The following is a 12362-nucleotide window of genomic DNA, read 5'->3' as shown; positions in this document are numbered from 1 at the left end:
TTTTATTTTCTTAGATATTTTAACCACAGACAAAGAAAATGATAGTGATGATTCACATTTTAAATGAGCTGAAAATTAATTGAATAAACTTAATAGTGGTACAATTTTTTATACACAATAGCTAAATGATAATAATTAATATTGTAACAAATGTTATTAAGTTTCTTATTTTTTTTAGCATTATCTGAAAACTATTTTAAAAAACCAACACTGGCAAATTTTTCAAAATTTTGGTCATTCCATCATATTCAACCAAAGTTTGATATTCCTTTTGCACCAACAAAAGCTTTTAATCGAAATGATGGTGAGAATCGTAAATGGGTATCTTATAGTTTCAAACATAAAGCTTTATTTTGTTGTATTTGTATTTGTTATGGTGATGGAACTGGTCCATTTTCCGAAGGTTTTATCGATTGGAAACTTATTTATACTCGTAAAGTGAGCATGAAAATTAAAAAAAAAACATCAGAAAAATTGTTATTTGGACTACCTTAAGGCTTAGGTAAAAAATTGTACATTTTAAATTCTGTAATATAATATTTTAATAGATTTTTTAAAATTTATTTTCCAACAGAAGTAAGAAAGGATTGTTTGCTTAAAAATAATATATTTAAAAAAAATACCTCTATATATATTTTTTTCATTATGTTTACTATGAGGCCCTTATAAATATTTCCCGGTAGGCCAAAACTTGCCTATCCGCCTATGCACCAGTTAAGAAACACTGATCCGGGCCCTAGATTCTAGAGAATTTAGGACTGTTTTATTGATATTTTAAACATGAAGTAAGTTATGTTGAAAATCTACAAAAAGATTACAATTTTAAAATACTAACTTTCTTCAAAATTAAAATATCAATACAATTTTCCAATATTCCCGGATAATAATTTTATCTTTAAATTTTACAATTTATAAATTTACTCTTAGTTTTACAATAACATAATTAAATGGATTATTCTAATTATTGAATTATTCTGAATGCAACAAAACATTTTCCATGTTACATGTGTGTGAGATAGTTGACAGAAACAACACTTGCAGATTTTGTTTTAGATTTCAAAATGTAGTCGGTAAATTCATATATAACGTTATGCTAACGTTGGCCCTGGTGTGACCATTTTATATATATTCCAACATCATATTTCATTGCATGTTAGTGTCCATTAAAAAATAAATATATTTATATTATTTATACATCCAAGGGATCAGTATAGGTACTCATTATTACATAAGATTCCTTTAAGTATATACTAAAATATGTATCAACTATAGCAAAGACAAGAATTTAATAACAATATATCTTGTTTTCATTAATATTTTAAATTGTAATACACTTTTCTTAAGAATTTACTGATAATATTGTTTGATTAAATTCAATTAAATGTATTACAAAATTGAAACTAAAATTAATAAATATTAAATAATTATATGTTTATTTCATATAAATATAATTAAAAAAAAATTCTACAAAAAAATTACAGCAATAGGTTTCATAGGCTAAAATCTTAATTTTAACAACAGTCTAAATGGATTCAACAAGTTTAAATCGATTGTGTTGTGGCTTTGGTATAATATTAAAGAATTTTTTGTAAATTGTCTGTCCTTTGCGGTGGTTATAAAATCTTTGAACCCAAGTATGATTCCAATTCGGATCCATCTTTTCACATGAAACAACTACTTTACCTTGTTCCAAAGCAAACAATGTGCCGTTGCGCCCGAAACCAACCTTTACGTATAAAAAAATATTAATAAAATATTTCAAAAATTAAATAAGCTAGTAGCAACTTACATGAAGACCTGGATGAAATCTCAGTTCCCTCTGCAATACTAACATGGTGCCAGCTTGGACTTCAAGGCCATCGTTGTACCTGATACCTCTATGTTTAGGACGAACTCGGCCACCGACATTAGCTGTACTTGTACCGGATTTTTTGGACGCATATCGAACACTGTTACGAACTAAATAAATAATTTAAGCACACAGTTAACTGTAATTTATTGATAAGTTTAGTTCATTTTTAATTTAAGCTATTAAAATATTCTATACAATAATTTCTTTTACTTACATAATAATGTCCCTACTGTTGAAACGAGATTAGGAAATGACAAATTGCTTAGCATCATGTAAGCCAATAAAGAAATATTATAGTACCTTTGAATTTATTTTAAAAAATAATAAATAATTTGAAAATGAAGTTTTGATTCTAACAAATTACGAAAGTATGTAATAAATTTCAACTTTATTGAATAATACAATCATGCTTGTAGATAATATCAATCCGGCTCATGGTATTATCAAATATTTTGAAAAATCTGGTAATATTGTTTATTCTTCCATGGAAGACCTACAGAAATGAGTGATATCGAATGATTAAATTAAATCGCTTACAAAAAAATTTCGATAGAGAATAGAGATACGGTCTAGGGAACTTTTCTCCAGTTTCCCATTTCGGTTTTTTTGTATCATAGCAATTTTCATATTAAAAATGGTTTCAGTTTTGAATTTAGTGAAAAGAAATAACTTGGGCCACCTATCAAAGTATTTGGCTGCAAATGACCGAATCTATCAGTAAGTAAACATTAGATCAACATTAAATTATGTATGCTACATAATGCTCATAACTATTAATTACTTACAGACACGTTAGGAGTGCATCAAAATGGTACCCGGGCGTCGAAGAAATGAAAAAATTTGAACGACCTGTAATGTTTGTACCTGAAGAAGCAGGTGATTGGAAGGTGGAAGCATGGAATTCTAATCCGCAGCCTGTTGAACGAGAAGTGAAAAACATGACCATCAATTTTGGACCACAACATCCAGCTGCCCATGGTGTACTTAGATTAGTACTGGAACTGGCAGGAGAGGTAAAACTCATGAATAACAAATAAATCATAATTGTATTACATGGTTACTAAATTGTAGGTTGTTATACGAGCTGATCCTCATATTGGACTTTTACACCGTGGTACAGAAAAATTAATTGAATACAAGACATATACTCAAGCATTGCCATATTTTGATCGTCTTGATTATGTATCTATGATGTGTAATGAACAGTGTTATTCGTTGGCTGTGGAAAAGTTGTTGAACATTGATATACCATTGAGGGCAAAGTATATCAGAAGTAAGAATATAAATTACCTTTTTAAAATTCTTTGTTGATATTAATAATGAGTTTTTTTTTAAGCTTTGTTTGCGGAAATTACTCGTTTGTTAAATCATATTATGGCTATTGGTACACATGCATTAGATATTGGTGCTATGACACCATTCTTTTGGTTATTTGAAGAACGAGAAAAAATGATGGAATTCTATGAAAGAGTATCTGGAGCTAGGATGCATGCTGCATACATTCGTCCTGGAGGTGTATCTCAGGTATGTAAACATGATATGTAACACTATGAATATATTCTATTTATATCAAAATATATTTATTTAGGATATACCACTTGGATTAATGGATGATATTTATCAGTTTATATCAAAGTTTGGGGAACGTATTGATGAAACTGAAGATATGCTTACAAATAATGGTATTTGGATTGCTAGGACACGTGATATAGGTGTTGTGAGTGCCGAAGACGCTCTAAATTTAGGTTTTAGGTTAGTTTCATGCTGATTTATTTAAACTTTAATGAATATAAAATAATGTTGTTTTTTAGTGGTGTTATGTTACGTGGTTCTGGTATCAAATGGGATTTACGTCAAACACAGCCTTATGATGCATACCATCTTGTTGATTTTGACATACCTATCGGTGCTCGTGGTGATTGTTATGACAGGTTAGTTATAAGTAGAGTTAAGAACTTAAGATTGATATGCTCTAAAAATCGGAAATATGCTCTTAAAAGTTAAAAATATCATAATGTGCTCCAAAATGTTACATTATGCATCTATACTTTAAAATACTATACTGAAAATATACAATTATAAATATAAAAAAACAAATAATTTTAAAGAATCATGTTAAGAACTTCATATTAATAATTTTCTTTTTTATTGAAAAAAACTAATTTAATTTAGCAATTAAATGTTTTTGTCTACCACAGACCACAAGTGTATAAAATATGACTACAATAGTTTATAATACGCATATGTACTTAACATTAAATGTGTGGTTAAAGATAACAATACGATTATTATGAAAGTTTAAAAATAACACCTTAAATATTATATTACCGTGTAAGTAATGAACTTCAGTGAACTTTTTTAATTTTTAAAATTTCTAATTACATAATATTTATTTGTATACATATTTGTCAGTATATTATTTAAAATTGTCTATTAAAATGTATACACAACTGAGAATAACAATTTAATTTATATAAATTGACAACTTTGGGACTAAAATAGGTACTATCAGATTAATAAAAATATTATGATATTGAAAAAATTTATAAAAATTTAATAATTTGCTCAAAAGTTATGTTTAATATAAATTAAAAATGTTCCAAAATAAACTTATTTCATTATAAATGCAATGTAATGTGTTTTGATGGAATTATCAGTTTATAGTTAGTTTGAAATTTGTTGAAGTCATCTAATCATCCACTTGTTTTGAATTCTTATTACTATTGTGGATACAACTTTTTCTAAATTGATTGAAAAAGAATTCCGTGGTATTTAATGAATTATCTATTGCATCTGTTATAATAAAGAACTATTTCATGATAATATAAATTTATTGTTATATATATATATGTGTCTATTGGCTATTGTATTTTATGTGATGTTGTGTGTTTTGTATATTTTAATGTACTTGTTTGTATTTGCAGATACTTATGTAGAGTTGCAGAAATGAGACAATCACTTAGAATTATTGAACAGTGTTTGAATCAAATGCCAGCTGGAGAAATTAAAACTGATGACATGAAAGTATCAACACCGTCTAGATCAGAAATGAAAGTAATAAATCAATACGCAATATATTTAGTACTAAAAATGTTTATTGTATAACTTATTTATACTTTTAGAACTCTATGGAAGCTTTAATTCATCATTTCAAATTGTTTACACAAGGTTATCAAGTACCTCCAGGTGCTACATATACTGCAATTGAAGCACCCAAGGGTAACTAAAACACATTACTATTTTTTTTTTTTTTTTTATAGTTGTTGATAATTATTAATTATTTTTTACAGGTGAATTTGGTGTCTATTTAGTTTCTGATGGTACTTCTAAACCATATAGATGTAAAATCAAAGCACCTGGATTTGCACATCTTGCTGCATTAGAGAAAATAGGAAAAAAACACTTCCTTGCTGATATTGTCGCTATTATTGGTAATTACTAACTTATTTCAATAACTTTTCAATATTAAATAGTGACTCAATTGCATTCAACATTTTTTTTTTTTAGGAACACTTGACGTTGTCTTTGGTGAAATTGATCGTTAAGTTTTTGTGTTTACTGGTAAGTATTTGTTCTTGTTTCAAAGCTAAGTAACTTAATATAATGTCATTTGTTATTCAATGAATTAAAATAAATTATTTTTTAGTGTACACGCATTTTATTGATTCTAAAGTTATTGTATTTACCAGATTATCTAGTGTATTATAATTAATATTGTGTTATATGAAATTCGGATATAACTAAATTTATCTGTTATGAAAAATTATTTGCAAAGATCAAATATTTTCTGTGTACGTTAGTTTTTATTTAACCATAAAATGTTTAAAAACATTTGATATATTATAGTTGTTTTAGCCTAGCAATAAAGATTATTTTAAAATAAAATTGAATTATATAAATACTAAATAGCATTCTTTACTCATTATGTACATATAATATTTGATAGAATGTAATAAAATTATTTCTTGTAACTATTTAATAAATCATAGTTATATATTATATTCCAATAAATGTATTTGTTATTCTAACAAATATTCTCAGTAGGTGACAAAAACTTTTATAAATAAATATTCTTTTTAATATAATAAGTAGTATAATTTGATTTTTTAAAACTTTCAAGATTCATATTGATAATTAAATCTAAAAGTATATAAATTATGTTTTTTTTCAGACACAAGTGCAGTCTTGTTCCTGTACATTATATAATATATTAAATCATGAAGTAAAGTGTTTTTCTAGAGATAAAGCTGTAAAAATATTGAAATTATACTAATTTTATCTAAGTATACTGCAGTAGTATAAGACTACTGGTTGATTAACTGTATATATTTATTTTTAATTAATAAGCCCTTGTTGTTTTAGGTTCAATCTTGTTTATGACACTTTCTTCAAGTCATATTAATACAAACAACTATAATAATATACGTAATGTAAAATTATGTTGTGTTTTTTTAGTACCGGATCTAGAGAGGGGGGAATCCGGGGCCCATGTCATGGGCACTAATCATTATAGGATAGCAAATTTCAAATTTTAAACTTATACTTTTTTTATTATATTTTAATTTTTTCAAAACAATTGAAATCATTTATTGTTAGATTATTATTACACTAGTATTTACAAATTAAATACTTTTAATTTGATAATTCAACATAGTTATATTAACAATGATCACGGAATGAGAGTTACTGGTACATAAGTATAACTGTGGCATAATAGAGGAGGCTGAATTATGGGAGGGAGTTAATTTTAAACTTTGTCCCAGGTAAAAAAATATACTAGATCCGGCACTGGTGATCTTACAAGCATAAAACATTATATTAATTGTTATTTTTTAAAGATAACATGAAGTTATTATTCAAGATTAAAAATAACAGTACCAAAAATAAGTTCAGTATGAGAGTATCTACTTTATTTAATAAAAATTGTTGATGCCAATTTACTATTACTAATCAGCTACAAAGTCATAAGTGATGCTGGAGTTACTATTAAGTGCACAACTGCTATAGCAGTGATGTTCGCGCAGACTTCTATACTAGTATATTAGTATGGAAGTGTGGATGTCTGTCAACGTGTTAAGATATAATAACATAAATTTAATAACTATTATTTATATATAATAAAAAAGTTATGCATGGTGAAAATAAAACAAACACTTAAAATAAATATAGGTAAATGTGGTTAACATACTATAAAGAAGTATTGTTGTCTTGCATTATTCTTGTAAAAATATACTTTTTTTTCGAAAAGTTGGTTTGTCCTGGTTAGATAAAACATAAAATTGTAACCTGGTGTTATTTGGCACCCGGATTTTGAATCATTTTAAAAGATGTGGGCATCTATATGACCAATTTATTACTTGTACCATAAAGTGTGTATTTAGAACTTATATCTTTTCTTTAAAAAACCTTTTCTTTGAACTTGTATATCAGGTTATCAGGCTCATAATCATAAGGATGATATTTATATATTATATTTTAGTAAAAGTACAAAATAGCAAGACAAAATGTTATGACAAATTTATAACAGTTTTTTATTACTCCACTTTATAATAAATTATATCGTAAGATAACCGACAGTCGACAGGTAAGTACACTACCACAGTACTACGTAATATTCTTAAATTAGTAAATTACGTTTTAAAAATTCATTCTATATGTATATGTATATCTATGATTAGTTGAAAAAATATCAATCTATTATCAATACTGTTATCATCGCATTCCTGTTAGGTGTATCATACTATCTATCATTTTATTCAGTGACCTGTGGAGTATGGTACTGGTAGTAGACTGGTAGTACCTACTGTGTAACTAAGGAAACGACATTTCAGCAAGCTCCATGCATTTTATAACGTTTTATAATGGAAAAAACTGATTGATCGATGGATGATGACCATTATTTTTCATTTATTGATCAAACACTTTAGCGAGCACTGAACAGTGTGAAATTTTAGTTATAACTAATAGTTAATATTAATATTTTCAGTGTGTGCTTAAAGTAGAATCTCAATACCTACGTTACCTACTGTGAGTATCTATAATTTGTATTATTATTTTTTATTTGTTATAAATTATACACAATTTGTACCAGTAAGTACAATAAGAGTATGAGCTATATGAAAAAAAAAATATGAACAATTTGAATGAAGAATCCATCCATTGATGACAATTCTATAATATAAAAAAATATTTTAATTTGACAAATAAAAACAAACAAATCAAAAATTAAATAATATTGAATAATCAAGTATTGATATAACTGAGTAACATAAATTATATTATTAAGGATTTTGTTCGTTTTTTATATTCTGGCATTTTTTACACTAGTATAAATGCTAATTTATATTCTTTTAGAATGTTTTTAATACATACAAATTTAGTAGTAGGTTGTAAGTCTAGTAAGTAGTAATTTAGAATTTACTACAATTTCTAATTAACTCATTTAAAAAATATATTCAATTAACTGTGTACTTCCTTCTTTTCATAACTTAATTTTCCAATGTCAAGTGTGATGCATTGAAAATATTTTATTCTACTTTTTTAATTATGTTTCAGTTTTAAAAATGGGTCGCTTAGCTACTGTAGCTGTAAGCTGCTTGAATCAATGGTCATTAGATTTTGATGGTAATAAACGTCGTATATTGGAAAGCATTGAAATTGCAAAGCAATTCAATGCAACATATCGTAGTGGGCCTGAACTTGAAATATGTGGCTACAGTTGTGAAGATCACTTCCTTGAGAGTGATACACTTTTACACTCTTGGCAAGTTCTGATTGAAATAATGGTTCATCAATCTTCATCAGATATTTTGGTTTGTTACAGAAATTATTTAATCATACTATATCATTATTTGTTTTTTAAATACATTAATAATATTTAAAAAAACACATATTTAGATTGATGTTGGCATGCCAGTGATGCACAAGAACTCTACCTACAATTGCCGAGTTGTATTTCTTAACAAGCGTATATTATTGATTAGACCCAAGTTACAAATGTGTGATTCTGGTAATTATAGAGAATCTCGTTGGTTTACTCCTTGGAGAAAATTACGCACAGTTGAAGATTTTTATCTACCTCGAATTGTGCAAAAGCATACAGGCCAAACTATTGTACCTTTTGGAGATGCTGTTATCGCCACCTCTGATACATGCATTGGATATGAAATATGTGAAGAATTGTGGACTCCAAACAGTACACATATCCCATTATGTACGGATGGCGTTGAAATAATTGTTAATAGTTCTGGCTCATATATGGAATTGCGTAAATCTTTAATTGTCTTAGATCTGATTAAATCTGCCACTTTTAAAAATGGTGGATGTTATTTGTATAGTAATCTCAGAGGATGTGATGGCCAGCGTGTATACTTCAACGGTTGTTCAAATATTGTGATGAATGGTTCTTTAATAAAAGTTGGTACTCAATTTAATCTAAAAGAAGTAGAAGTCACATGTGCTACTATTGACTTAGAAGATATTCGTAGTTATAGAAATGCAATAAGGTCTAGATCTAGCTCTAATTCAGAGTCATACTATAGAGTTAATGTACACGACTTTAGTTTATCAAGAAAAACACGAAAAATACCAGATCCCATTTTGACAGACTTTAAATGTTTATCCCCTGAAGAAGAGATTGCCTTAGGACCAGCATGTTGGCTTTGGGATTATTTGAGACGTTCTAAGCAAGGTGGATACTTTTTACCATTAAGTGGTGGTATTGATTCATCAAGTACAGCATGCATAGTATTTTCGATGTGCAATTTAATATATCAAGCGTGTAAAGACGGCGACACACAAGTTTTGAATGAAGTACGTACAATAGTTGGTCAACAAAATTATTTCCCTCCAAATGCAAAAGAGTTATGCAATCAATTGTTTACAACTTGTTATATGGCCACTGAGAATTCGTCTACTCAAACAGAAAAACGAGCAGAAGAATTATCTTCTCAGATATCTAGTTATCATTTGAGTGTTGTAATTGATAAGGTTGTTTCTTCTGTAATTTCTATTTTTGTTGGTCTAACTGGTAAAACACCACAATTTGCAGTGTATGGTGGATCTCCACGTGAATCTCTTGCTCTACAAAATGTACAGGCTCGATTGAGAATGGTTCTGACATATTTGTTTGCTCAATTAATGCTTTGGGTCCGTGGTAGACAAGGAGGACTATTAGTCTTAGGTTCAGCTAATGTCGATGAAGCTCTTAGAGGATATATGACAAAATATGACTGTTCAAGTGCTGATATAAATCCAATTGGTGGCATATCAAAATGTGATCTCAGATTGTTTCTTAGATATTTTAGATCTAAGTATTCATTGTCATCAATTGATGATATAATAAATGCCACTCCTACAGCAGAATTAGAGCCCCTGATAGCAGGACGCATTGCACAGTCAGATGAAGTGGATATGGGCATGACTTATGATGAGCTTTGTGTTTATGGAAAGTTAAGAAAGCAAAATTATTGTGGCCCATACAGTATGTTTTGTAAATTGTTGTTATTGTGGGGTGATAAGTATACGGCTGAACAAATTGCAGAAAAAGTAAAACATTTTTTTAGATGTTATGCTATAAACAGACATAAGATGACAATCTTGACTCCTAGTTATCATGCTGAAGCATATAGTCCTGATGACAACCGGTTTGACCATCGTCCATTTCTATACAATGTTATGTGGCCATGGCAGTTCAGGTGCATCGATCATAAAGTTGAAGAATTTAATGATAAAAAAAATGAAATTTCTAGGTACCATTTATCTTTAGAATCAAACAGAAGTGAAAAATATGCAGTAAATGTTTAATAGAATTATTGTTTGATTATTATTTTTTATTATTTATTATTCTTTTTTATTCTTTTTTTAGTTATATTTTAAATACTATCAGAAGACTATTTATATTTTTATTACCTAGATAAATCAAAAGTAGATTATATTCATGTTATTTTAATCACATGCTAATTATTGTAAGAAGAGTAATAAATTAATAACATTTATTTTTAGTATAGATTTATTTCATTACAATTTTTAATGATTAAAATATTAAAAATACTAAAATAATTACATTTAATTTTTAATTTTTTTTTTTTTTTATCAAACTCAAAGAGAGACAAAATAAAAATTTCCATACATTGTTATGTAGCCAAGTTTTAATATACCAGTCTATGAGTTGAAGAATTCAAAAACCTACTAATTTTCTAGAAATGTTTAAGTAGGTACATTAACATTTTTTATTAATGTGTATAAACAATTTTTCGATCAGTCAAAAAACTTAAAAAGAATATGTAATACAATTAATACAAGATTCTTCATAAATTGTTATTATAGCTTTTAAAAAATTTTAAAGTTACATAGGAATTAGGAATGATTCTTGTTATAAGCATTTTTTGCTTCAAATTACAAAATTTATCAAAAGCATTAATTGCAAATTTTATTTTGTAGTTAAAAATGTATTTAATATTTACGTATACCTATAATATTATTTATTAATTAATTTTCTATGGAAAAATATATTTTCACAACATTTAGATTAGATTATACTATTGCCTACTTATACCATTCTACAATATCTAAATCGATATTGACTCAAAAGTTGATAAATATAATACATAGGTATTATTATAATTTATAATTAAATATTAATAATTTAATAAAATAAATGTTTTCGGGTAAAATTTATTCAGCTTACCATTTTATAAATAGTAAAATAAATTATTACCGTAGCAATTTAGATATATATATATCTTAAAATATACTGTTCGTTAAAAATTTATAAACTAAAATTTGTTTTTATTTAAAAATAATACTTTCCTATGTATAATTAAAAAAACATGTTTGCTTATTATTTGTAATTTCCTATAGTAGGTAACTGGACCCATTCTCATTAGTAAATTATCTAATATTGCTGGTCAATATACAGTTAGCATATTATATTTATATTTACTTATAATTAGCAATAATCTAAGGTACAAATATCGCACAAATTATTTTTATCATAAAAAATATATTAGAAAGTAAAAAACTGATTATTTTTTGTAAAATAAATTGGGTGTTCTATTGTTAAAATGTATTTAGATTTTATTGAATTATTTCAAAATATAAATACAATCAAGGGCATATTTAGGAGGGGGGGCGATATGGGCGTTAGAACACCCCCATCGGCCGTATTTTGTTTTATTTGATCAAACGATCAAACTCCAAACTTGCTCATTAAAGGGCAAGAAATAATCATTCATAATTGTAGTTTTATTATTTTTCCGTGGTCTATATTCTAATGATTTTTGTGAACATTTTGAACGCATTACATTTCCTCTACTTACCCCTCTATCACAGTTAAAAATTATAACTCTTATCTAAATGTAAAAATATTTATTAGATTATATAGTTATTTTATACTAATTTTATTCCAAATAGCTTTTTTTTGTTGATATTATGATAATAAATTACCTAATTTTTACACATCATCTACCTAAACTACTTATGTATACTTAAGACTAATTACACATAATAA

The 12362-nt window shown here is 26.8% G+C and overlaps 3 protein-coding genes across 3 annotated transcripts; 2 read left to right on the top strand and 1 right to left on the bottom strand.

The window, feature by feature from the left end:
* Positions 1-1406: 1406 nt before the first annotated feature.
* Positions 1407-2255, bottom strand: LOC113551246 (39S ribosomal protein L27, mitochondrial). The gene is made up of 3 exons (XM_026953373.1): positions 2067-2255; positions 1790-1959; positions 1407-1726 (listed from the first exon to the last, which is right to left on the bottom strand). The coding sequence occupies exons 1-3, from the start codon at positions 2122-2124 to the stop codon at positions 1523-1525; spliced, it is 432 nt and encodes a 143-aa protein (XP_026809174.1). The 5' UTR covers positions 2125-2255; the 3' UTR covers positions 1407-1522.
* Positions 2256-2390: 135 nt separating this feature from the next.
* Positions 2391-6176, top strand: LOC113551245 (NADH-ubiquinone oxidoreductase 49 kDa subunit). Its single transcript, XM_026953372.1, has 11 exons — positions 2391-2569; positions 2640-2865; positions 2924-3125; positions 3189-3376; positions 3441-3604; positions 3664-3783; positions 4777-4906; positions 4975-5071; positions 5143-5283; positions 5360-5413; positions 6024-6176. The coding sequence occupies exons 1-10, from the start codon at positions 2487-2489 to the stop codon at positions 5395-5397; spliced, it is 1389 nt and encodes a 462-aa protein (XP_026809173.1). The 5' UTR covers positions 2391-2486; the 3' UTR covers positions 5398-5413; positions 6024-6176.
* Positions 6177-7626: 1450 nt separating this feature from the next.
* Positions 7627-10743, top strand: LOC113552135 (probable glutamine-dependent NAD(+) synthetase). Its single transcript, XM_026954844.1, has 3 exons — positions 7627-7879; positions 8408-8664; positions 8750-10743. Exons 2-3 carry the CDS (start codon positions 8416-8418, stop codon positions 10655-10657), a joined length of 2157 nt encoding a protein of 718 aa, XP_026810645.1. The 5' UTR covers positions 7627-7879; positions 8408-8415; the 3' UTR covers positions 10658-10743.
* The last annotated feature ends 1619 nt before the right edge of the window (positions 10744-12362 follow it).

The sequence above is a fragment of the Rhopalosiphum maidis genome, chromosome 2 (genome assembly GCF_003676215.2).
Source record: "Rhopalosiphum maidis isolate BTI-1 chromosome 2, ASM367621v3, whole genome shotgun sequence".
Lineage (NCBI taxonomy): Eukaryota > Metazoa > Arthropoda > Insecta > Hemiptera > Aphididae > Rhopalosiphum > Rhopalosiphum maidis.
Note: the sequence above shows the minus strand (reverse complement) of the source record. Positions and strands in the feature narration are given on the sequence as shown.